This window comes from Athene cunicularia, assembly GCF_003259725.1.
Source record: "Athene cunicularia isolate RWA chromosome 1 unlocalized genomic scaffold, athCun1 chr1_part1, whole genome shotgun sequence".
Classification (NCBI taxonomy): Eukaryota; Metazoa; Chordata; class Aves; order Strigiformes; family Strigidae; genus Athene; species Athene cunicularia.
Window position 1 is genome coordinate 90352707 of NW_020799091.1, and position 27814 is coordinate 90380520.

Genomic DNA, 27814 nt, shown 5'->3' on the forward strand with positions numbered 1-27814 from the left:
TGGGCAGCATCAGGGCTGATTTCTTTCTCTTCACATTCATTCCTTATTAAATCACTTGCAGGAGCAACCATTTAAAAAGATTTCAGAGGGTGTGAGACCAAATTCTGGTAAGGACTGCTTTAAAGATGCTGATAAGCTGTTCCTCTGCTGACACCTGAGTGTAAAATTAAGCAGTATTTACCTTACGGTCAAAGACAAACAAGCATTTAGCTGAAAAAGAGGGCTGTGGTCTGGAGTGGCAAGAATGAACAGCACAGACCTGGAGTGCTGCTTTTCAGGCGTGTCAAATTATGCACCGTATCCTGCAACTCACAATTTTCATTCCTTTGATGCTTATATTCTTCATGCACAATGTATATTCTTTGCAGTGGATTGGCGAGACTGTGGGCTATAACAAAACAACAGACACTCTTTCCTTTTTTGATTGCCTCCTCACACTTCTTATTAAGCAGGGAAGTTTTTTGTTAATTTTTAAGTGATGACTTGTGAAGAATATTTTCACAGCTCTGCAAATGACAAATCCTTAATGAAGTTTCCCTGGGGGTGATGTTCCCATGCCATCAAATCAACAGCCTGGTCTGTCTCCAAGATGAAGAGGGGAAAGAAATCTGCTACTCCAAGTCTGTTGGACATGAAAAGCCAGAAACAGAAGTGTACCAGTTAAGAGAACATTTTTCTATCAAGCATTGCAGTGCATGGCCTTTAGGAATTACTGCCCATTTTTGACATTGCTCACTGTTCTTTTATTCCTTCTGCCAACGCCTTCCATTCTCCTGCTCTCAGCTATCTCCTCCTCGCTGCTGCTGCAAACAGGTACTTGTGTTGCCTTTGGCTTATGCTTTGTGTCTGTGATCGACCATACTATTAATGGAACTGAATGCCACTGCTGGATTGCTTGTACACTTTCAATCCGAGGCTAATTGTCTCTGTCATAATGGTTTGCAGAGAGGTATTTTGATCCAACTTTTGAATTAATCTATCAACTGTTATCTCCAAGAGGAATTATAGACAACTATCTATTTGCAAAACAATATTTTATTAATAAAAAGACTTATAAACAGTAAGAAAGAAACCCCAATTTTACACTGAATGAAAAATCCAAAATAAACTCCCAGAAACGTGCCTCAGTTCTTCACTCTCTGTACAAGAAATTCCATTGGGTAGTAATCCTACATACACATTTACCTAAAGATGGCTGAAAGTATGAAAAAGCATCATGCATACTTCTATGCAGAGTAGCTACACAGCCAGACAGACTTAACAGTACACACAAAAAATCTGTACATCAGTGATTAAAAAAAGCCATGCTTTGTGTAGCACCAAGGGGAGAATTAAGTGGATTAAAAAAAATTCATTGACAACTGCAAGCCCTGCAATCCTGAATTAGGGACATGACTGACCAATTTCTGCTTGCAGTTTCATCTCTTCTTTTCTCAAGGGAAAATTGTCAATAAGTGCAAAGAGCTCAGCTGGTGTTGCTGGAAAAGGATAGCGTTCCTTGTCCATTCCGTGCTTGTCCATCACCACGATGTTGAAGTTGTAATGGGGGATCCTCAGCAGCAGTCTGCAAAATAAGGAACTTGTTTTGTTAAAGCCTGTCATCTACCACCTGGGCATTTTAAACTAATAAATGGCAGAATCAGCCTGGTGAGCCTAAGCAGAGGGCAGGGATGGTCAGAGGGGGCTATACAAGGTCTGCTTTGTTTCAGCTGTGAGAACAAGGAGTCAGGTAAAGAGGTGGATGTCGGCATGTGCTGCAGGTTGTACCTCTGCATTAATGAAAGGCCAAGGTAACTGCACTTATCTCTAGTTTCTTCTCAGACCTCTGACTGTCAGTATAGCACGTGCCATTACCTATTACTAGCACAAGAGAAAGAAATCCTGAAACAAAGAAAGTATTATATACATTGTCTGAAGAATACTATTGTAGTGGAACTAGAGTTAAAAGTAGACTATTCCCTTTCTTGGCTGCCACATGGTATAAAGCCACAACAAGAAAAAGCAGAATAACTGGAGTCAGTTTTCATCACTTCCTAATAATAACCATATACCTGGTGGTAACTGCACTTCAGGAGCACAAAAGCCACTGCTAATCATAGCGGAGTTAATTTCCTTCCAAGTAGGAAAAAGGGTCATTTGAGCTCCCCTGGAGGTGCTGCACTAACAAAAGTATACCCTTTATGCTTTCTTCATCTTTTGCTTGAAGGAGTAATGAACTAGAAGGTCCTTAAACATGCAGTAGTCAACATCATGGATGTGGGGAAAATAAATCAGATAGTCATGACAGAATGGTGTCAGGACAGGAAAGGTGCCATGAAGAGGAGGGTTGGGGGGAAACGTTGCCAAGGTGCAAAGCATCAAAATGGACCTTCCTCAGCCTTCTAACAAGTTTGAGTGCTCTAGATGTCTTCTTGTTGCAATTAAGAAGCTTGGCTACAGTGATGGGAAACTACATTCCTCTTGTGGTTCATCTCACCTAAGAAAAATGCTTACCTTCTACAAATCCAAATGCTAACCTCCTGAGGTTTCCAAAGTTTTAACTAGGGTACCTGTGCTCATTAGTTTACTGAATGACAATTCTGGACAGCGTTTTTATTCAGGATGTTTAACAGTGAGTTTCATTTTGATTTAACTGTCTTCCAGAATTTGAATGATATAATTCAAACACTGCAGTAACAAAAGAGGAAAAAAAAAAAAAAATGGGTAAACGTAACTTTCCCTGAGTGCAGGGCAGGTCATACCATACCGATTTCTGAAATGTAGCTCCATTACAGGTTACCTCTGGTGTTACCAGAGCTTATTATTTTCTACAGAGCTACAAGAAAACCATTTCAACTTTAGCAAAAATACTTTTACTTTTTTGAATAAAAGAGAAGCATTTTGTGCTCTCTTTTTCCTTTTATAGAGAACAAATACTTTTTTTTTTTTCCAATCAAAAAAAAATATCTGACTTGTCAGCATTAAAACTCTCTCCATGTCCTCAGGCATACTACAGAAGATGTTGCCTGAAAAGGACTTTTCCTAAATAACTAATACTTTTCCTGTTACTGAGGCCTTCGCTTTTGGCTCTTGTAGTCCTCCTGTCCCTAGGAAATGCTGGCACTTGAAGTCTCCCTTTCAAATTAAAACCAACCCTCTACCAGTCTAAACCCAAGTCAAAATGGTTTAGGCACCTCAGTAAAACTGCTGAATGGTGTTAGGCTGAGATAATTTCCTCTTTGAAATACTGCCTGTATCAATTCCACATGTAGGACTTCAAAGAGCAACCACTGCTTCCCCTTCTGGCCTGGTTACAGCCACCAGCAGCGCTGCAGAGAAGAGCTGTTGCTGCCATTTGGGGCTGCACTGGCAGCTGCTCCAAGGCTGCAAAGTGATTATAGCCTGTCATCACTGCATCAGACCAACTCCAGCACAAATACACACATACTTGAAGTGTTTTCAGTGGCAGCACCCAAAAATACACAGGGAATTGACATGAATTCAGAAATTCACTCGGTTTGAGCAAAGGGGTAAGGAAGACATGGCACCTGAAAAAGAGTGGCATAGACTTCAGCTTGTTTCTCATTTAAATGGGTCACAGCCCCTTTGCAGTAGCTATTACACAGATAAGAGAGCAAATTAATCCTAAAATTTACTCATCAACATCTACCTTCCAATGTCTAGCTATGTACATTACAATAGAATACGTATATTTAGAGAGTAAGATGCAGGGAATCAAAAGCAATACATCTCATATGCAAACACAACAGTAGTGAGAGCTTACTTTACCTGAGTTGCAGGGCAAGTGATGGGGGCAGCAGCTTTACACCTATTCTTCCTATTTGTGCTGGAAAGACACCAACCAATTCAATTACAGTAACGTGTCGGAGGTCTAAACCACACTGTGCTGGCTGGAAGGGTTAAAAGAAGAAAAAGGTGCGTTAGTTACCAGTGAGGGAACATGGGCTTTTTTTGAGTGTGCAGAGCGTTCATAACAGGAACATATATACTATGATCAGATCGTTCGTCCAATCTTCTTATGTTAGTGAGATGATTTAAACTGAAATGAGAGCATACTTCGAAAGGTCTCTAATTCTCACTGCAAAGAACTTCCAAAGAAGCCTCATGACTCCAGGGGATGTTAAATGATGGATTCTTAATTACTCTACGAAAAACAATAACAGAGGGACCACCTAGGCAAAACATAAACTTGTCTTTGTAATGACATGAAAAGATGCCAGGGTATTAAGCATTGTGCCAGTAATCTAATCTGGCAGTCAAAGCAAGGTGCGTGAAATGGCAGTTGACCGCAAAAGTTTTATTTCACGCCAACTTGCTTGTCCACCGTCAGTGGGGAAAGTATTACAGCCATTTAATATTTTAATCAATACATTGGATTTTCTTGCCAAGTTAATCTAATGGGGGAAAAGAAAAACTTTGCTTTTTTTGTTTTAAATACAACTGTAACTTAAGCCAGCAATTTAAAACATTATCATGTTCATATCCCAATGACTATTTATACTGAATTTTGTTACAGTTGTGAGAAAAGAAACAAGACAGAAGCACTTGCTACTGTAAAAGAATACAGGACTGGCTCTTTTCCCTAAGGACACAGATACATTTCTGAGATACATCTCTAAGTATAGCCAGAACCCAACAAGACCAACACATAAGAAGGACAATTACCAGAAGTTTTCGTTTGGGGGTTTTTTTTGAACAAAATACCCCAGTACTATCTCCAGCACTCTGGCTGAGTCTCAGGTCCTTTGTTTGCTGGTGCACTGGTTATTTCTTAAAGCTATTCATACCCCTTGCATTGTAGTTACAAAGTCTATAAGCCTGGTTTGCATGAACTGTGACCACTGAAGTGCTAGATGGTTTTGGTTTTTTTCAAATTCTTTGGGAGCCAAGTTAGGGAGCGATCATTGCAAAGTTAATATTTGCACAAGTTAATATTTAATTTGGGAAGGATGGAAGAGGACTAGAACTGCCTGGGATTCAGGAACTGGTCAGTAAGAGGTAGCACAATCCAGAACAGAGCTTAATTACAGAATGGGGACATGTTTCAACTCAAACCCATGTAAAAAGGCTTAATCCCAAACTACTACTGGTTCAGCCAGATCCTCCAGTGGCTGCAATATAACAGCTGAAGTTTGTGGATTTATATCAAACAGTGGACGTTGTCCTCTTGTGTTCTTTAAAGATAAAAAATAGTTGCAGCCCTGCCCTGAAACATGTTTTACCTGTAGCATCCCCAACTGCATCCTGTAGAAGAAGTTGGCTGCAGTAGGAGTTGAAATAATTAGCAGTCTCCGCTTCTCGTAAAATTGGTCCAGAAGTGCAGCTGCAGTCCTCACATTCACATTAATATTCATGGCTAGAATTAAATTTGAAACAAAAGTTATGGAGCATACTGAAAACAGATCTATTTCTAAAAGCACAAACTGTTAGATAACAGAAGCACAAGAACAGGAAATAATAATACAGAAGATATGGGTGAAATACTGGCCTCATTGAAGCCAACAATTTTATCTTAAGCTGTTCTGGCTTGCAAGATGGATTGGCTCCAGAAGGTGAAGTTTTGTAGAAAGCTTTGAGCTAAAACACACTATCAATTATGAGGTACCATCATCATCCTAGGAAAGAGTAGCCAAATGTGGCAGATTTCAGTTATGAAAACAAAGATGTTAAGTTTCTCACCTCTACGGAATTAAAGTCTGCAGCTACATTTCACCTCACATCCCCTTCCCAAATTCTCACTGCCACAAGAACCATTGCTCTGGGAGCCCTTCTGGTGAAGTGGTGAAATACTCACTTACGTGCACAGGTTGGCTCCACTCCTGACCACCCCAAATTGTACTGGCATACTCTAGCTGGGCTTCCTTGCAGCTCGTAGCCACCAATGCAGGAGAACTCACATGTAGCACCATAGTTATTGCCATCACCTGAACACTTGATGTAGCCATTATCTGGGGCATTTAATTTTGCACAGCGCCTGACTTTAAGCAAGAGGGAAAAAAAAAAAAAAAAAAAAAAAAAAAAAAAAAAAAAAAAAGACAAGGCATGAAACTCTGTTTGTTACTAAGGTAGCATGGCCAGTGGAATACCAATATAGAAGACATTTTTCTGTTTGCTTTCTATATTATTAGATTAAAAACCTCAACCAACAAACCAACCAAAACTCCTCTTAAGTCATATGTAAACTAAAATGATACAGATGTACAGGCATATGCATGTGATTGTGGTATCATGGTGACAAAAGATCATGGAGCACAAAGAGAGCTGAAGCCGAAACATACAGGTTTCATCTCTGTATTCAACTCCAGATTTCAAGATCTTGACGTGTGAAAGGGCAGCCCTGCTTGACTAATGTGAGTCTCAGCTGAAAAAACTCCTTGCATACTTGGTTTAGCAGCTCACAAGCTAAGTATCAGGGAGAAGCCAACAGGAGGAAAGGGGTCCAGAGCTTGAGGCAGGACAGATCAATGAAGCTCTTCCGTGCTGTGCAGAGGGCAGGCTGTCCACCCTGCTGCAGGCCTGGCCTCCAGGGTCTTCAGCAAGATGTTATTCTCCCTTTCAGCATCATCAGATGCAGTTTATATATGCATACATATGCGCACAAATGTAAAAATGAGGACATATCTCAAATTGCCTACTAAGCCAGTTGCAAATCAGTGACTGTAGGTATAGGGCAAAACATCATTCTTACCTCTGACTTTAACAAGAAATTTGCAAGTGCCTTTGTTTTCAGCTCTGTCATACACAGTATATTGGATTTTGTGGTCGCCTTCTGGAAAATGTGACCCTGGTGGCAGGCCTTTCAAAATTACACTAAAATGGGAGATAAAACAGGACAGACATTCATGAATTCACCAGTATTTTCCTACTGACAATGCTGTAAAAGCCTGAAGAGTAACATTTGTGGCGTGCTAAGACTGGCTGTGCTGCATGACTGGAGACTGAGGAGTAAGCTAAGAAAGAAGCTGGGCAGCAGCAACGGGAGTATTTAAACCTGCTACCAACAACCCACCCTGAAGTCATAAAGGATCCCAACTCAGAAGGGATCCTGAGACAAGGGAGGCAGGGCCTGTTTGCTTCTTGTAAGACCATCCAGAGTGTGGCCAAGCATCATGCCGTGCCCAAAGGAACTTGAGCTTACTTTTCCTTGTATGAGGAAAAGTCATGATTGATCCTTCCTCATTTTGTATCGTGAACAATCCACTGTCAGGGCTGCAGTGTAACCCAGAGCGTGGGGACAGTAAGAAAACTTTCAGCCTCTTACAACAGGGACATACTCCATCTGGCTGCTCTGCACTGCTCCTATGATTATACTGATGTACAAAAATCAAATAGAAAGTGACATTTCTTGTGACAGCAGAAGGGTGTGGTGATCCACGGCAGTGTTTTCACCTGGAAATTGTTCCTATCCTGCAACTGTGTCAGGAGAATTCAGAGGTGTTAAATACATCCTCAGTACTGACGCAGTGAGGTTGAACAGTGTTCCACGTAATGGGAAAGCTTATATACTGACGGGACTGCATGTGCCAGTGCAATTAAGGAAAGCACTGTACACTCTATAAAATATCACAGTTTACAAAGCGTCTATAAAAACAGATCTATGGAAAATCTTCCACAGATTCAACAGCTAGCCTCTTCAGAGCTGGGAACAGTTACTCATATGACAAAGTCTGCATGGGATACCCCAATTTTTTGCCTGTCAGACATTATTTCAGCAAAAAGACTTTGGAATTTCCTTATTGTGACACTTTTCAAAGTTTTTATTTTATCAGGCTTAATTTTTTTTGATGCTGTTAATTGGCATAGAATTATCACATCAGACCTTAACAGCAATATTGGTTTTAATTGTGTAATGAATTCTTCTTTCTGATATTATTTAAGCTGTAACAATAAAAAGGCAATGCCACTACGTCTTTCAATAGCTTTTTGTATTCACATAAAACTGTAAACATCTTAAGCTTAACCAGTCCACCAGTATACCATTACAAGATGTTATGTGCTTACTGAAGGAAGCAGTTTTTCTACACTCTTACCATTACAGTAATCTAGACAGACTGACATAAATCCTTTATGATCACAGAATCACAGAATTGTCTAGGTTGGAAAAGACCTTGAACATCATCCAGCCCAACCATCAGCCTAACATCAACAGTTCCCAACTACACCACATCCCTAAGCACTTTGTCGACCCGACTCTTAAACACCTCCAGGGATGGGGACTCCACCACCTCCCTGGGCAGCCCATTCCAACGCCCAACAACCCCTTCTGGAAAGAAATGCTTCCTGACATCTAGTCATAGTCTGATAAAGATGGGAAAATCATAGTCAGTGGCATCATCACGGGTGCACATTGCTCTTCTGGAAAACGTGACTGTGAAACCTTAAAAATTGACAAGGAAATTTTGACAAAAAGTGTTAAGTTTATATCTAATGTTTAAAGCTCCCTAAGTCTGAAATGAGAGGCATTACTTTACAAGTAACTGCAGAACGCTGTGACATCAGCACTCAACACTACTTCAGGAAAAAGCCTGAAGATGACTGAAGATACTGTTTTGCAACACAATTTATCTTGGGTTGTTTTTTTTTTTAAAAAACAGTCAAAATTGCCTCTGCTGCTACCTCCAATCCACTTTTATCTTTTCATTGTTATGTATAAAAGGTAACTTCCTGTAAGAAAACTTGTATACGAGACCCACAAAGTGGCTCTCGGAAATTTCATAGGTGCAGTCATTCATTCCATCAGCTCTGAAATAACCACAACCATCTGCTACACCTCTATGCCAGGTCTTGAATGATTCGAGTTGTCAATTTTTAATTCTTCAATTAAATACACAATTCTTTACAGGCCACTGACATGTGACAGCTATAAATAAGCATCTTGGATGAACTAAGGGAAAAGGGTACCTGGCCACTCTCATCAGCTGAATCACTAGCCGAGGACCCTGGGAATAACAAGGAGAAAATGCAAACATTTACAGATTTGCACCTACTCTGTCAGAATCCCATCAGCAGTGTCCCGTCCCTCCGGGGTGTCCCAGAACACTCTGGCTGTCAACTTGTTGGGCTCTGCAGTTTTCTCCTTCACACTTGGGCACTGGATTCTCGGAGGTTCAGTATCTGTTGAAATAAACATTACAGAAATAGGCACATGTGCATATGTTATAGCTACACATTTTCTTCAAAGCTTTTGCTCTGTTGTCAGCGTAGCTTAGGACCACCTTCAGCTGACTTCCTCAGCCCTGAATCTGTCCCAGCCAAGGCAGGTGGAGCCAACTTCTCAACTTTTTGTTAGAAGAGATGATCAATCCCCCCACCCAGTGTAAAAAACTAATTAAAAGCAGTTACAGCTTTATCTAGTACACAATTAAAAAGCAATGTCTACAAATTGACTGTCTTTAGCTTTGAATTCTAAGGAGGGATATCCAAGATTGTACTGAGGAGCCTGACCCATCTGTTTATCTGTTCTGCCTCTCTTTGTTCACCTGTACAGTAGACACTGTGATCATTTGTAAAGCATGCTGAATATAAATCTGTGTATGATAACTTTGCATATTACTGTTAAATGCTTGTTTGTTTTTCCTGCAGCAATGGCAGAACAAGAAACAATGGAAGACTAATGTAATTGTCATTTTGCAGGGAATTGCTGCTCCATTTGATTTTTTTCAACTAATTCTTATAATAATGCCTTACAGGTAATACAAACCAAAAAGTATACTGGGTAAGTTCTGAAAGCTTGTTTAATTGCTACCAGAAAATTGTGCCTATTATCCAGGAGTAAAGGAACAGTGGTGATGATAAAAGACCCCGATGGAAGACAAAGGGCATGCACAGGTACTCATCTTTAGCCACTTCCATTGCCAATCCTGGCAGCGTAGCAGAAATACATGGGTGAACCAACTCCAAACACCATCACAATCATTAATTTTTTTAAAAATAAAAAATCTTTAATAGCTTAGTCTCAAGCTTATACCCAAAATGAAGTCTAAATCCACAGAGTCCTATACCAGCTTTAAAAAGGAACAGAGACAGGCTTGCTCTTTACCTGCAAACAGAAACCAATCCCTGAAGTGCTGCTTAGATTTAAAGGGTGGCAAGCCTTTTATTTTCATTTGTATGGCAGACACAAAAAGTACAATCTGTATTTCTTTAAAAAATAGCAATGAGAAAAGGTTTAGGTCTTTATAAGGCATCACATATACAAAATAATTTCATAAAACCTCATATTCTACAAGCAACACACGACGTTTTCTACCAGTTCAGCCCTGCTATAGCCCCTTCAAACTTTTAATGGTATTCCAATAACCCATGACTCTTGAAAACTGGCTTATCTCTAGTCCTTCTGTTAAGAGTTTTCCTCCAACCCCAAACACCACAGCTTTGTGAGGTGCTTCCATAGGAAAAGCTCCTGTCTTAATTTTGCACAGGAGGCACAGACAAGTTAAGTGTTGCACCAAAGCGATTCAGAAAACATCGGGAATACTGCAAACTGCCTTACACAAATACTTACTTTTGTGGGGTATTTTTCTGTAAATAAACAAAATATATGTGTAACTTCCTATAGTATTGGGAGGATAACTGCTGATTTCTTTGCAGATCCTACTAGAAGGTGAAGCTAGTAAGAGTGGGTTCCCACTGCAAGGAGTGGAGCAATTACAAATGAACAGCAGAATCCTCTAAACAGCTTCTGAAGCTTCCTGTACTTTACAAGAACACCCTTCACTAAAGATACATAAGGCACTTAATTCTTCTTTATGGCTTCTTTACCTTTTTCTCTTTTTGGGTTCTTTCACTCCTACTTCCATCATCTGCTGCAATACACAAGCGAGAAGGATTTTCAAGCATCCACTCTGGCTGTAGGAAGTCTCCCTTCCTCATGTTTCTTACTCCCTTATTTTTAGACTACCTTCCCATTATGTGTGGAAACCTGATCATGCTGCAGCCAGCAAGAGCTCTGCCCTCCTCTACAAAACTGCATTGATCTCAATAACCCCCCGTGTAGCTGAGTTAGGGTAGGAAATAGCCCAGTCTCACCAAGGCTGCTTCTGGCTCCAGTTTACTGAGGTATATGGTAAATACATGTAATGCTGGAATAGAAGGAAGAACTGCATTTAAGGACCCAGTGTTTTAAGCACTTAATCAGAAGGCTCATTAAGCTACTTAGTGCAGAGAAGACTGATTGGTATGAATTGGCTTGGACTTCCACGTCGTAAAGACAAACAGTACAGTTACTGTGGTAACCGACTCACCAAGGACCCAGAGGCCAGGTAGCCTTTTTAGCTGGGCTTAAAAAGTCCTGGAAAGGATATTTTCTTTGGTCATTTCAGCTGCCTTAGCATTCCAACAGGTACTAAATGAACCTCACCAGAGTAACTCCACTTCAAAATGGACCAAGAGAAAGCAGCTACCAAAGAGGCTCTTTAACTGCAGTGTCCACTAGGATGTGTTAAACAAAACAGTGCTGTTTTTTTCCTCATGCCCTTATACATAGTTGAAGCCAACCTACAGCATATTAAGCACCTTGGTCACAGCCTGGCAGAAGAAAGACAGGTCTAAAAAAACCCAACCCATTTAAATGCAAAGAAGGTGACCAGAGAACATGCAGGCAAATGCACGTGACAAAACTGAAACACAACCCACCCAAACAACCTTCAGTAAAATGTACGACATGAGCAAGGTGCCCATCTGCACATCAGAAAACGAAACTGGTTCCAAAACAAACCACAGCAGAGGAACCCACAAGAGTGCTGACTGCTGGGGAGGTTTTATCAGAGAGAAAAATCATCCTGTAAGTGCCAGATTGTCAGACACTCTCATATAATAAGTATTCCCGGGCAGAGTTGATGCCAGGACACACTGCAAGGTGTCTGACCCCATACAGCTAGTCTTATGTTTTTACTACAGTGTCACTGCTGAAAGACCGATGAAAGCCAAGTTGATTTATTTTGCCTGTTTAGCATGGTTATGTGTTAAACAGGTGAATCTTGGCTGTAAGATTTAAATCATTGTCAGGGAAATTGAGTTTTCATTAAAAATTTGGCACTGTTCAGCCACATTCTTTTAAGTTATCACTTTTGTTGGTTACTTGGCTTCATGTGGGGAAGCAGCAGTGCAGACATGGCATTAGAAGGTCAGCAGTGGAACACTGAATTTTAAAGAAACCTTTTGAACTTTGTGAAGAAAAATACTAAGTTTTCAAATAGGTTTTATATTTAAAAAAACCCCAACATACTTCTGGGACTGGCCCTACTAATGATTTCAACAAAATTTTAAGAGTTTATGTTTATGTTAAAGGTTTATGTTTATTTGCTTGTGAATTTGGGATGACAAGAGGAAAGAAACAGAGAGATGGTACTGAATGCCCACTGCTTGCTTATTCAAGAGTCCGTATGGGATAGGTAAATGGTCTGATGATACATAAACACACTTATTACTGATTGCTGATGACAATAAACAATGGCTGGAAGTTAATTCAAAACACTAGTCTGTGTCAAAAGCATAAAGACATGAAGAGATTGGAAATCATAAAAAGGGGAAGGAAAAACATGGTCCTGCTCTCCCCACCCCTGCCTCCACAAGGCATTGCTCTGTATTTCAAAACATCCATTATCAGGGCCTGTATAATTAATGACTCAGTGCAGAGCTTGTTGCAGAAATCCATAGTTGGAAGCTGTAGGCAACTACTTGTCAATACAGTCTTAGGATGTGACAAAAGGATGACTTAGCACAGTGACATTTACACCATTTACCACAACCACTGTGATACAATCAGCAGGAAAATGAAACCTCCATAGAGGAAAAGACTGTGACATTTTTCAGTCTTCTAGAGGAAAATACCTATTTCAATCTATGTTATAGTGCATTAAGGATATAATGGAAATACTATTCAAGTGAGCATTGGCATTTTTAGCTGTTAACCAAAGGCAGCTGTACATTGATCTCTTTGTAATCAAAGTTATTTCTGCAACATGAAGGATATCCTTCCTCTTACAGGAGAGGGATGGGGGACAGTCTGCTTTATTAGGATAGAATACTCATTGTCTCTAAGGGCTTCTGTAAGTGACTGTAAAACACACCTAATTTTAATTTTTAAAAAATTAATCTTTTTTCCCCCTTTTAATGAATACCTGTTTAGCAATGTTGTTAGCTTTATGCCTACATGCATCTTCACCACTGCACTGAGAACCTTAATTTTGTGCAAAAATGCTAAGCAGAACTACAGTACAAAAGAGTAAAGGAAAGCCCCTTGTTTTCAAGAGGATTATAAATTCAGGTCTACAGTAATTTTGCCATACTTGATGCCAATAGCTATGGTGTCCCCAGGCTACCTCCCTGCCTATTCACAATGACATGAACTTTACCAGCCCATGCCTGTGATCACACGTCACATCCCTACTGTGCACAGTGCGACTAATCACTTATATGCTAAAGTAAGAAATAAACCAGCCTCTTTGCCTTTATATTTCATTGCTCCCCTCACCTTAACTTTACTCCTCGGCGGAAGGTGAGCTGTTCAGCTAGTACCCTCCTGGCCACTAGTAAACTTGTGTAGGCTGCAGTTCACTGATGACTTTTCTGTAACTACTGAATTACGGTCAGGGATATGTGTTCAACTGCAAACTGCATTATACAGTTAGGATCATGTCTGGTCACAAAAAAAATCTCTACCCTATCTATCAAGAGGCCAAAAGATAACCTCAAACAGATTGCTAACAGCGTAACTGCATATAGGAACTGTGTGCACACAAGGTGTGAAGGGGTCTTCTCCTTAAGTTCTGGTAAGGTGGTATTACCAGAACTTAAAATAATACTATTACTTTTACTGGGTTACTTGAGACTTGTAATCATACCCTATGCAACAATGATCCTGTATTTTTGGAATCAAAAAGAAGTGTTAGTGCTAACTTAGCCTCTTCTTTTGCTTAAGACATACTTGCCTACGCTACTCTGCAAGACAGCATCATATCTAATAAGCACCCTGTCACTGCAAACAGATGAGCTTCTGAAAGCGCCACGAACTAGAGGACAACATTTTATCATTCCCAAACTTAAAAGGGTTTGTTTTTCTTCCTCTGCCCACAAGATCAAGAAGGACAGGGCTTGTTTTTGTAAATAAAAACAACAGACACTACCAACAGTCTAGAACTAAGTAGCAGGCTTGCTTCTACATTTATACAACACCAAGTAACAGGAAACCTGAACAAATTCTATTAACATCAGGCCACAGTTGAGAGTCCAAAGCCATTTGCTAACCTAGACAGAGACACAAGCATTCTGAGGAAAACCAAGTCATCATACACAGAAAACACTAAGCACAAACACTCTACCACCCACAAGCTTAAATTACTGGTGGCCAATTCATAAGGCCAAAAAATACTTTCCTTTGTGGGTGGCTGCTGAACCTTTTGTCAAGGACTTCCCAGAAACAAGAGCAGCAGCTGAGACTTCACTATCTGCTGAAATCTCATTAGTAGGAAGGAAAGTTAAATCTCAGTATTTGTTTCTCTCTCTTCTGATTTATGTATATAAAAACAATTACTCCAGTCAAGGTTCCCAGGAGACCACTGACTTTGTCATGAAAACTGCCAGCAAAACTAACGTGAACTAGGCTGAAATGCTCACTGCAACCATGATGGTAACTACAATCCATTCATATTCCCTGGATATATCTGGAAACCATAATCCCAAGTAATAAAAGTAACAGGGGAGGTCAGACAAAGGGTTTAGTTTCAAAATGGTTTATGTTTTTCAATGTTTTATCATTATGTTGCAGAGAGCAGGACAGACGCCAGCACAGAGAATGTGCTAGAAGAGCAGCCCAGTAATTATAGACTACCAACAAGTCACCCAGGAGATCAGTGAAGGCTGTTACAAGCATTGTAAAGCACTCACCATTCACACTAACCTCATCTTTATATTAAAGTGACAACGCTCGGACCCAATAGCGTGTGTGCAAGGAAGGTGGTCATGTGGGACTGAAAGTATTAAGTGACAGAGAGCACTATGTAACCCTAGGAAAACTGTTCTCCATTTCCTCCAAAGGAACAGTTACTTTTTTCCCTTCAGGAACTGGATAAAAGAGCATTCTGGAATTCATTTGGAGGACTCTGGCACCAGCAGCTACCTCAAGATGTAGCCTTTCCAGGATGCAGACTAACCATCCTACTTACCAACGCAGGATGCTGGCCGGCCACTCCAAACTTTGTTGTCCATGCATGTTACTATACGGTCGCCTTTCAGCTGGTATCCTGGTGAACAGTAGTACTCACACCTTGAGCCAAAGTAGGCACCATCTAAACACTTGAAGCCCCCATTGGTTGGCATGGACAAGGTGGGGCAGCGCTTTTCTGGAACAGAACACAAAGATTTCTTGAAACTTGTTATCCCCTCTTAGAGTAATTACACAGAAATAAGGATACAGCTAGCAAATGACAAGTGGGAGAAAGTCACGTTCCACATGAGGCTTTTCACACTGTCCTTATTAGCTGCATTTCAAATTTAACTTGACATACACAGTGGCCTAATGCAATATTTATGAGAAAAAGATGACAAAGTACCATTCCTCTCAGAAAATGTTTTACTGCAAGTGCCCACTTAGACACCTGATACAAATTGTGTCATCTTACAAAATCCAAGATGGCAATATCTTAAAGCACCTTTATGACTCTGTCATAAAATTATACGCACAAATCAAAATCCCACACTCACAAAATGTTACCTGTCCTCTGCCAAGAGTATTTGTACCACTCATGATACTTACCATGCCACATACCACTGCAAGATGCTCTGCAACAAGCCATTATACATATCCAAGTATACTGTCAATATTTAAAACGCAAATAACAATCTCAAGATCACTGTTTCAAAGGCAAGTAAAGTCTGCTCAATTTGAGGCACAAGCCACCTGCATGGATTTCATATCTACTTACGTTTGCACAGCACTTTCCCAGACCAGCGTTTGCTTGACTGACAAATTAGCTGCTGAGGGCCATGAAGTTCGTAGCCTTTTTGACAGCGAATATCACATCTTGTCCCCAATACATTCTTGTAATATTCCCCTTGAGGTGTCCTGCAGTTTGCATAACCATGTTTCACCTTAATGGGAGAGCACCATGGTGTTTCTAGCACAGAGAACAGAAAAACACTCACAGTACTTTGCAAAATGTGAAAGGTCAGACACAAACAAAATCACTTCCTTTATTCAAGGTCACAGAGAAGAAAAGGGAAAAAAAAAGTCTTATTTTAAAGGCCACCAATCCTCAAAGTAGAGAAGTAACAGTGCAGCAAGGTGCACTAAGTCTTCTACACCAGAAAGTCAGTCCTTCAAAGACGGGCTGCTCTTTTTTATTACAAACATTAAAGATTGTATTCATTAGATTTGGAGTGGGGGGTGGGTGGGGTGGGTGTCAGGCTACATTTTTTGTCAATGGAATAAGTGTGCCCCCGTGTGGACAGTTTAATGACAACCGGACCGGTTTTCCCTCTTGTTTTTTTACATGAATACATCTACCTCTTTGGTAACAAAAGGCTGTGTTAGGAACACCTTTGGTCTACCTGTAATTGTAATCTTTACAACACTGAGCTCTCTCACTGCTCATTTAAAATAAAATAAATCTTCCATAATAATTTGTGCAGTAAATAACATTGTCTTGGCTGAACTGTGATACTTCAAGTTCTGTCTCAGAAAGGATGTGACTTAAAATCACATAAATCATCTTGCCAGTGTAAAGCCTGTCTGTATACAACCTCCACGTGTCAGAACCACCATTCAGGGTTTAAGTACGGCTCCAGTTTTGCAAGGTTACTTTCCAGCTTAGCACCCAGGATTAAAGCTGAACTGGAACTTGGGAAGTGTGCAAAGAACAGTTGCTCCCTCGCTGTTCTCAAGCAGTTCTGCAGTGCCACACAAAAACATTCAAATGCTCTTCATGTCACCAGCAAAACAGTCCTCTATCAGTAAATGGACACAAGACCTTTGCCATGATTAAATCTGAAGGCAAGTGCTCAATCCAACAGACTAAGTGAAAAACTTTTGAGAAAGATCTGACCTTCCTCTCTTTTTGGTAGTAATTTGTAGCTTCCAATGCAACATGAATTCAGGCACAATGCATATATTTGACAGCACAAACCCCTCAAATCCTTCAGAGGGTGTCCATATTCATTCATGAACATACTATGTACTTATCATATATTCAGAAAAGGGAACCCAAGCTGCAAAAATTTAAATTTAGTTCTAAATGTTCTCAAAGGTCTGGACTTCATGTTTTATACTCTTCACCTCAAAACATGGGTGGAGGACTACCTTTCCCTAATGTCATGGAAATGTAGCCTTAAGTACAAGAACCACCTTCTAGTTGCTCCTGGATGCAGGACAGTGACATGGATGGATCTGCCAAGTCAGAGGAAAGCTGGAATTTGGCTGGGACTTCATGGCTAATTCTCCTACTGAAATCATGGGAAAAAGGGGAACACACACACATAAATCTGAACATTTAATAACTGGTCAGAGCTATACTTTAAAATACTCAGGCTATGGGTACCATCTTCCTGTGAGGATTTAACACCATACTGTGATATTGATGGGTGCAGTATCAAATAGAAACCTCCCCTTCCCAGCCAAAGCTTAAAAAGCTTTGTTTAGCTTTGGCAACGAGCTACATCAGGAAAGCCATGCTTTTTCTGCAGCAGGCAGCATTTCAGTAGGAGTTTCCTACCCAAGGAGTGACTAAGCATGCCCCTTCTCAGCTCCAAGAGTTGAATAGGACATATCGAGAGGGAGGGAGGGCAGGACTACAAGGCAAAAAGAGGAAGATGACAGGTCCTGAAATCCTGTGTGACAATATGTGACATGTGGGAGGTACATGACAAAACTTTCAAAGTCTGCAAGAAAGATGGAAAAAAAAAAAAAAAGACCCAAGCAAACAAAACACTGAGGTTTTGCTTTCACTCTTACAAAGTCACAGGAGACATTTAAAAATAACTTCTCTATCATCTTTGGCAGACGTTCACATCTAGCTTGTAACTCCTATAGTTATTCTGTACATTTTTCTACATGATTTGGATCATCCCTAGACATAAACAAACAAACAAAAAATACAGCCTGTTATATTTATCATACTTGGGATATTCAGTGTACAACCTCTCTAGGACATATTTCACTTTCCCAAAAGAAACTACATTTTGCATGTACATTTTGCTGTGCTCGTCCTGAATCAACACAAATAGCGTAAGGACTAAAATCAGAGAAAAATTGTCAAGCCTCTGACCAGACCAAGAGCTCAGTCCTCTAGAGTAGTCTGTTTCTGAAGCAGTTGTATTGTACTGTGACATACTTTTTTTTGTATTTCAGGAATACATGTGAAAACAAATATATGTAAGTGGCATTATTTGCAGTGTCACCAAATACACAGTAACTGAGATACCAGCATAACAACACAAAGCACGTTAGGGGCAGAGTACAGTTCAGCTTTTTCTGACAAACACACATTCATCCCACATCTGTTTTTTTTCTACCTATGGTTCTGTTTTTCAAAAGTAACAAATGTCAAATACATCCTCCACTATTTACCTTACAATCAGGCAAGGTAGTTTGGTGGAGAGTGGGTTTGTTGCTTGGGGTTTTTTTTAGAACTATTTCCTGTCCTTCACCCTAATCTCTATACCAGTTACCAAAAAACATTAACACACACACACCCCCCCATCAGCTGACTTGGGCCATACTGTTGAGGGGCTCTATTACAGTGGCAGCCAACCCCACTGGCACTGGTGCAGTCTCAAGCATCACCTCCAACAGTTCTCTGGGGGAAGCCATGTATGTTGGTTTCACAGAGGCAGCTTCTGTCTCATTCACCTTCTGGAGAAACCCACCTTCTTCTGAGCTAACAGCTTTTCCATAACCTCCCCTTCAGTGGTCTCATCCCCAAAATTTCCAACTTTTGTGACTGACTTGCTCTTCTCATGCCCTGAAGACCTTAAACTTTGATTTTTTTTTTTAATAAAAAAAAAAAAAAGCACTTTTCCCACTTGCTGTAGGATCTCCTTACGGAGGAGGCCTCGTTTTTTCTGCAGAAGGGTTTAAAGGGTTTACTAAGAGACTAACTGAAGGGGCACAACAAGAGGGATGAAGATTCAGACAGGCTGAGTTTTTGCCCCAGCCAACTAGGTAATCCTTCAGAAAATGCGTTCAAGATATGTATGCCTCAGGTTTTCCATATGTATAAGGTGCAAATGAATGGCTGACTTTCTTTATAAAGGGTACTAAGACAGATACACTTTGCAACATGATCAAGTGGCTAATAAAAAAAAAAAAAAAAGACAAAGCAGCTGTTTCAGGTATTGCAAATTGCCCGAGTTCTGCAAATTTTTGTGGCTTTACAAACACGCTTGCCTTGCATAAACAGCTGCACATATATTTTTTTTAAAAAAAAGATAACTAACAGCTAACAAATGCAGTTTAATGCACAAACAGAATACTGAAAAAGCCCTTTCTGTAGTGTTGCTGCAGCTATGGTGGTCTACAAACAAAGCAAGGCTTCAAAGGAGGGGTAATGTACCTTTTACTGGACCAAATGATACTGTCAGAAAGAAAAACAAAAACAGGCATGCTTTTGGATGCAGATAACTTGAAGAGCTTAGGAGTAACATCTGTTTGATTTAAAACATTATGCTTACTCTAGAACTGAATGTGATCAGAAGAAAGTGGGTGAGGCAAGGTTTATAAGGGAGCAAAATATCTGAGTTTAGACCAACTGGTATCACCGAAAAAAACACAGCTAACTTGAAAAGCTTATGTGCCTGAAAGCACATCAAACGATTCAACAAAGTTTTAGATCAAAGTTTATTTTTAAGTGAAGGCATATACTGGTTTTTAAAGGCTAAGCAGCTACATGGACTACTTATGGAATATTAGGGCTGAATGAGGTCCTGAGAGGTCACACAAGCTGTTCCCTGCCTCAAGACAGGATCAGCCGTGTTCCTGAGGGTTCTGGGAATAAGAAAAGATACAGGTTTCCAAAAACAAGACATGTATTCTGGAGCTTCACCATCTGTACTGGGGTCTGTTCACCTAACTGAAATTTGAGTTTTTAAGTACCAGGACGTATATAATGTTTTTTTGTTTAACAGAAAGTTTGCGCTATTCCTCAGCAATACAATAGCCTGCATTATCACTTAGTAGTAAAACATTTCAGAGACTCAATCCTGTGTTTGAAACTACTGGAAAACAGGCAGCAAGCAGAAATGGTTGAAGCCACGATGTTGCCTCTACAGTTAGGGCTACTGCTTCATCATTACATTTGAGAAAACATACTGAGAACAAGGATCGTCAGAGCAGTAGCACTAGAGCTGTGATAAACGCAGGAACTGCCATGTTTGGGAGGTCCTTTCTCATCAAATATGATCCAAGACAGCCATGACAAGTGGCAGGAAGGAAAGCATCTTCTAGAACACTGTTTCCCTGAACCCCCTTGTCTCGTTTAAACACCAGCCAGCTGAGCATTTCCTTCACAAAAAGCATGCAAAGTGACCAGCTGTACTGTTGCTTGCTGGTACAACAGCCAACACAGCTGAGGGTTCACCAGGGAGGAAGGGAAAAACTCTCTAAAAATGCTGCAGGAACAGAAAGTCTCAGTGATGTTTCTCTGGAAAGCTGAGCAAGTTGAAAGACATCCAGATGAAGACAAAAAGGTTTGATTCCCACCCCTCCTCCTGCCCCCAATAAACTGCAAAGTTCTGTTTCCAGATGCCAAAGAGGATGAATTTGTGTGCTTGCTTGCACTGTTTAGTGAGTATGTGTGCAAAGAAAAAACAATTCTGCTTGTGTATGTTAACATAAGTTTAAAAAATTAATTTAGTTATTTGTAACTGTGAAGTTTTATTTGCCAAGCAAGAGGCCACACACAAAATGCTGGACTGAATATATAAGAACCTCTGAACGTGGCTACTCAGCCCTGCTTTGTCCTTCTCCACCCCTTCTCCCCAATACCAACTAAAATAAGTATGCTAATGAAGAGTGAGCCTTTTCTACTCCAGCGCTTTATACTCTTTATTCACATTGTGTGATCTTCAACATTTGGCAGTAACACTTCCAAACTCAGGGCAGTTTTTAATATCTGCATGAATGAGTCATTATGTTTCACTTACCCTGGTGACATTTTGGCTGACATGAGTATAATCCATTTTGGATCACCATATAAAAGGAATTTACACAGATCAGCATTTTAACTACTTGCCTGCCCTGGCATGAATTGGCATTGATTTATCTTCATGATCTCTGACATTCTTTTTCTATGTGTCTGCAGAGGGTTACATGTTAAAAGGCAAAGAAAAATGAGTTTACCTAAATAAAGCTTTAGAGAAATATTTCTGCATGTGTTTGAAAGCAAAGTTTTATACTGAAGTGTTTTACTGGGAGGAACATTAGACATTTATGAAAACAGGAACATAGCACCTGTGCTTTCCTCCTTGTTCTTCATAAATGTCTGAATTGCTTTATGACTTACTTTTTATAAGGCCCATTGATTCTTGCAGAGAATCAATAACAGACAACAGGACAACAATTCCCAATATTGCAAGTCAAGTTATGTCAAGTAATCAAAATTATTACAATTCTAGCATATCCACAGACTAGTTTAATAAAACGAAACAGTTACCATTTAAAGTGACAAATTGAATGCCAAGTTTCTTTACTGTCTAGGCTTCTGAGGGAGAATAAGCAGACTTTTTAAGAAAATAGACGTGGTAAATGGAAGAGTTACTGGTAGTGGCAAACTTCTCAATCTCGCTGAATGGCAAAATCTTCTAGAACAGGGAAGAAAATTTGAATTTGCTTTATAAACATGCCAGTCCATTCACTCATTCATTCACCTACATAATTTGGTTTTGGAATGTACATGTTCACTTGTTAAACACACTTCACTTGGCATTTCAGGTAGCAGGTTAACCTGAAATGCAAACAATTTTATGGGGAGAAAAAAAAAGAAATCATGAAAATCAAGTTCTCTTGCATGTGCTCCTATACATTACCATCAGTAATGTCTGGCCCATTAGGCCCAGATTTTGAGTCAGTTTATCACTGATGGTTTTGTTAGGATGTATGAAGAATAAAGAGAAGCTTTTACTGGATTTTCATGATTTAACAACCTGATCTTCCAAGAGTAAAGGCACTGCAAAAGTTACTTACTCAGGTGTATAAGAGAGTGGTGATCAGTACTTGGTCTCCAACTTCCATTGTTAAAAAGAAGTAGAAATTAAATCTTGATCTAAAAATCCATGCAAAAAAACCATGGACCTGGATCACCAAGATTTTATAATCCATGAAAAAAAAAAAAAAGACCAAAGCTTTATCTCAGCAATCAGCTGATCCTCTTTAGCACAAAAGCAAAGCATTCACCTTTATATCTATTGCGTGCATACACATCTTCATCATCTTCAAGGGGTGAGTATCCCGATCCTACAATACAAAATAGAGAAAAAAACTGCAGCAAGAAAGGAAATATAAATTAAGAATAAAAGAAAGCTTTGCAAAAAGACATGCAAGATTAGGTGCAATAATCTATGCAATGCCATCAGCACGGGCTTCTCTGAAGCTCAGATTCATAGCAGATCCAGTTTATAGTGAATTTGAAAGGGGCAAATTGATCTGATAATTATCAGATGTGAAATAGTAAATCTCTCTCACTGTTACTAGAGCAATGTTGTGCAATGCCATGTTGCACATGTTAAGTCAGATTCTCTGTTCTGGAAAGGCCACCTACCATGAAGTTTGATCTACTGAGCAGAGAGAACAGAGGAGATACAGGTGAAGGGACACAACAAAGGTTTCACTATAAAGTGGTTCCATAGTGTCAGTGGCTGTTAACAGCCATCAGGCCAAACAGCATAAGTAAAATGTGTATAACTCAAGAACGACCCGCTTTCAGAATCTGTATGATTTTCATACCAGTAAAAAAACATGAGGTACATTACCTGCAAACACAAATTACACTCAAATCAAAAACATTATTTGGTATCAAGCAGTCTTCTGGCGTTGTTCAAAAATAGAGACAGTCTAGTTCTATACTTTTAAAAACCTGTGCAACAGTTAAAAGCTTAAAATAAATGTAGAAACTGCTTTAGAAAATCCAGAAAACATCTGGAGCACCACCAAGTGCTTCAAGAAACTCATCAATAAAACATAGCATTCAGCAAGAAAGTCTTCAAAATATCCTTAAGTGACATTGACTTAAAATCAGCAGCTTCAGAGCATGAAGTCTACTCTAAATTCTAGTTAAGTCTTTTCCAAGAAGGGCTCATACAAATTCTCCCTCTGAGAAATCTTTCTAAAAACCTTGCATGCAATAGGCAGGTACTAAGGCAGTTCAGCACTATGCTGCAGGAACTTCTCACACATGGTATCTCAAATTACAGCTATGGAGATATTTCATCACCATTTCTTGAGATCTGAGACCATAGTCTGTACAAACTGCTCTTAAAGTTAGGCTAAATTAAATAATGCAGCACCTCAACAAGCTATTAATTTCATGTACAAAACAAACTTTCTGCAGAAATCACACCCAAGAGATGTTAATGCCCAAGATAATTTTGCATAAGGATAAAAGAGCTACCAAAACAACATTTGTCTCCCGCAAATTACTGTCAGCATCTGTCAACAGATTCTACTTCTTATAAAAAACAAAATAAATTGCCTAGAAACCAGCGAAATTTTACTTCTTACTCTAACAGCCTCATGGAAACCCAGCCTACGTATCTGCAGCTGCTTCACGGGAGTAGCTTTAGTGCATAGGGGCCATCTACAGAAGGGCAGTGCCCTCCACAGCATCAGCCGCAGCACTGCTCGTGAGGGTTTGGACTCCCTGAGGATGAGAATCTTTGCATCTCCTGTGACCTTTCTTGCTGCATTACTTGTGCGTTGGGCACTAGCACCCAGGTCCTGCAACCAGCCTGCAGCACTCAGCAGCTCCTTCTGGGAACCGCAGGGAAGTGGAAGATGCGTGTGCTCCATGTCAGACCAAAATCCCGAATGATTACTGCTGCTGTGTGAACCACTTAGTCTCCTGCATGTGAAAAATCAAGAGAGCTGTGTTCACATGTACCATAAAAGTACCAAAACCCCACAATTCACCTTGGGCCAAATTCAAAGCTTGCTGTTAACACTGGGAATGCTTCCATCAATTTTCAGAAGGCTTTGAGCTTCAGAAGGGTTTGAGGGACCTGATACAGTAAACTTCTGAAGAGTTTCTCCTCTGAAATCAAGGGCTTATATATAGCACAAGGCTTCTTATCACTTAGAAGTCATTTCTCTGGGGTTTTTTTATATTTATTGTTGCAGTTGAATTTTTGATGTCTAAACACTGACATCTGAGAAACTTCTTAACGTAAAACTTCAAACTTTGTTGCGCTTGAAGTCTGACTGCATAACACCAAGAGCAAGCTGCGATCCTTGGAGGGCTTTATGAAGACCTGGATAGGTAAATGAACACCTCTCTAAGCATCAATTCTGTCAGACATTGGAATACTCTCAATTAATTGCTCAGAGGGTTATAAAACTATCTCAGCGTTATCACTCTTAATTGTCCAAAATCTAGTGTGCATTGACTTAATTTAAAATCAGTAAGTGTTAGAGCTATGTGAGCTCTTACATATTTACCTTTCCTTAGACAAGAAATAATTAAATGCTTTTGACAGTCTTCTAACAAAAATTGGCCTTGAAGAGTTATTCACTACTCTTGACCTGAAACGAGGCACTGCTCGTGGAGTTTGACATCTTCTATTTCCAGTTCATTTTCCAGCTCAAAATGAGAAGCCAGTCTCGTTTCTTTCCTCACAAGCAATGTTTCGTTAGTGTTAATAACCACAGGAGAGGTTGACCTTGCCCTATGCTGTGAGGGTCTCGTTCCACTTTCCCGCAGTCTCTTCTCAGAGGGTGCTCACTGGCCGACACTGGGCCTCAGCAGGGCCAGCAGAGTCTGAGCAAGCTGGGAGCACCAGGGCAGTTTGGGCATCACCCACTGGCCCAGCGCCATGCCATGGAGAACTGGCCTAATCCAGAGGCCTGTCCCTGAAGAGCCGGGCTGGCTCTGGGAGGACACATCTACACCTCCACACCACTGTCCGGGACACTGCTGCACCACCTCACCCAGAAGTGCTGGATTTTCTCCTGTCTCTACATGCCCTTCTTCACGTGTGCCTGGACGTGGCATTGTCCCCTATCTCTCTCCATATTCACACACCCACTGCTCTGACAGACCTGTCCTTACTACATCAGGTGCGTACAGCCATGTTACTCAGCAGCCCACCAGCAAGGCTGCCCCGCTTTGGCAGACAGCTTCTGTCCCAGCAGCCATGAGGCCTGACCTGGCATGTCATTCCCTACTGGTGCCACCCACTGTGAGCGGCCCTGAGCAAATCACCATTTCATCTCCATTTTCTCAGTCACAACAAAAAGTATTTCTGCTTCACATACATTCAAAATTAGCTAACAAACCACGTAAGGACAAAGCATTGTTCTGTGTCTGAAGCGCTAAAATTATCACAGTACAAAAACTGGAAGAAGAAACATTTGAGGACGAATGACAACAACAAGCTGCTTTACAGATGTCCCACATCACAGTTCATTCAGGGTATAGCAGGTTCCTGCAAAAAGCAGCTGTGGATTTTGTTCTGGCAGACTACAAGCAAAATACACGAAATAACGCTTTCATTTTAAGTTTAATCTATTATGAGATTAATCTATAGATTTAGACGATTCTGTTTAAGTTAGGAAAAGATATTTATTCATTCAGCAAATCATCGCTACATTTTTATAACCTGTGGATGCATAGGAAAGCTTTATCTTTACATATATTTTATGAGGGCTTTATTAGAGTTTTAATGAAACTACACACAACCTAGTAGAAAACACACAGCAGTGTCTGTTGCCACGAACCCAAGAGTCTGTGCCAAATGAATAAATCCAGGGATATGATTGCCAGACAGGGCAGGAGGAGCTATCACAGTAAGTCTTCTGAGGAAGTAAAAATCCTCGTACAAGAAGAGTTCATTATTAAGAGAACACATTTACTTTTAGTGTTCAAACTGGCAAGCTTATGGGACACTCAGACACATAACAGTTACTCATTTGCGCAAAACCTAAGTCAGACCATTTCAGGATGAGTTTTGCCTGTGTTTCATGGTTGCCAGATCCACTCCAAGTATCCTGATGCCAGCCTTCAAACCAATTCTCATTCAGCAGAACACCTAAATATCTCCTGGAGTGGTTTCACCAGCCTCAAGGACACAACTCATTTAACCTTAAACCCACTCAAAATTGATTACAAATGTTTACATTCAACATCAAGCACCTGAAAAAGTACTCCACTGCTTTAGCAGCACAATCTACACCCAGTGGAGGCTGCTATTTTCAGTTTCTTATGATAACTGCCACTTCCACACTTACAGCCCAGCATTTGCTCTCCCGGCCAGAGGCCTTGCTCAGCTGAAAAAGCAAGGGAAAGAAGCAGATCGTATAGTTGCATTCATGAATGAGCAGATTACAGTATGTTCACATTTGCACACAATACAAGATAGGTAAATTAAATACACACAAACAGGCATTGAGCAAGATACTTCCTATATTTCTAGGATGTGATCATCCTCCTCTTTGACTGTTCGTTAAAGTCTGAAAAAGCTTTGAAAAGAAAGTACTTTGCTTCCTACTACACAAGTGAAAATCAATTTGTTGGTGCTTGCTGAGCCAGAGAAGGAAGACAAATGCTGTCAGATTGCAGCAGCAGTTTTAAAAGGACTTCTGCTGTCCCTCAGTTTTGCTCAAAACCTGACTTTCTTATGTATATTACTCCTTTATGGACTGCAAATCCATGAGGAGACAGAAAGACACTACTCCAGACAGTAAGATCCCAAGCTTTACTATACTCATCAGGCAATTCAGGTCATAGCAGGCAAGACCTCTCTAATGGTTAGGTAAACTCCATAATGAAACCTTTCAGATATTACATGGTATTAACCTTTAATTGGAAAATAATCTTTGAATTCTCCCTTACCATGTCAAAGGTCTCCGTAACTAGAAAAGCTATCAGTAATTGCTTAGCTATCTTGATCCCACAAACACCAAAAGTTTGCACCTTCTCCAGCGTGAAACCAGGCATTTTCAATGGCAGAATCACAGAATACCAGGTCAGAAGGGACCACAAAGATCATCTGGTCCAACCTTTCCTGGCAAAAGCATGGTCTAGAATGGCCCAGCACTCTGTCCAGCTGAATCTTAAAAGCGTCCAGTGCTGGGGAATCCACCACTTCCCGGGGGGGATTATTCCAGTGGCTGATCGTTCTCATTGTGAAAAACTGTCCTCTTGTGTCCAGTTGGAATCTCCCCAGGAATAACTTGTACCCATTACCCTTCATCTTCTTCACGTGACTCCTTTTTAAAAAGGGATTCTTCATCCTCTTTGTGGCCACCCCCTAAATACTGGAACATGGTGATAAAGTCTCCCCTAAGCCTTCTCTTCTCAAGGCTGAACAAACCCAATTCTCTCAGCCTTGCCTCATATGACAGGCTTCCCAGTCCCTTGATCATCTCTGTGGCCCTTCTCTGGACCCTCTCCAGCCTGTCCACATCTTTTTTGCATAGTGGGGACCAAAACTGAACACAGTATTCCAGGTGTGGCCTGACAAGCACTGAGTGGGATAATGATGACTTCATCTCTGCTAGTGATGTCCTTGTGGATGCAACCCAGCATCCCATCGGCTTTCTTTGCAGCTCACCATTCACTCATAATGAGTTTCTTGTCCACCAGGACCCCCAGGTCCCTTTCCACAGAGCTGC

General features: G+C 40.4%; 1 protein-coding gene across 1 annotated transcript; it reads right to left on the reverse strand.

The window, feature by feature from the left end:
• Positions 1-1017: 1017 nt before the first annotated feature.
• Positions 1018-27466, reverse strand: SRPX (sushi repeat containing protein X-linked). The gene is made up of 10 exons (XM_026846350.1): positions 27387-27466; positions 22385-22476; positions 15924-16115; positions 15165-15341; positions 8988-9114; positions 6689-6810; positions 5799-5978; positions 5223-5356; positions 3769-3890; positions 1018-1564 (listed from the first exon to the last, which is right to left on the reverse strand). Exons 1-10 carry the CDS (start codon positions 27464-27466, stop codon positions 1384-1386), a joined length of 1407 nt encoding a protein of 468 aa, XP_026702151.1. The 3' UTR covers positions 1018-1383.
• Between the last annotated feature and the right edge of the window lie 348 nt (positions 27467-27814).

What these genes read in the sequence shown, in the direction of transcription:
- SRPX (XM_026846350.1), bottom strand. Translation starts at nt 27,466, where the DNA reads ATGTTCCAGTATTTAGGGGGTGGCCACAAAGAGGATGAAGAATCCCTT. An exon ending in TCACGTGAAGAAGATGAAGG is followed by an intron (nt 22,477 to 27,386) that starts GTAATGGGTACA and finishes ATTTCCTTTCTT; the next exon opens with GCTGCAGTTTTTTTCTCTAT. An exon ending in TGCAGTTGGGGATGCTACAG is followed by an intron (nt 3,891 to 5,222) that starts GTAAAACATGTT and finishes TAACCCTTCCAG; the next exon opens with CCAGCACAGTGTGGTTTAGA.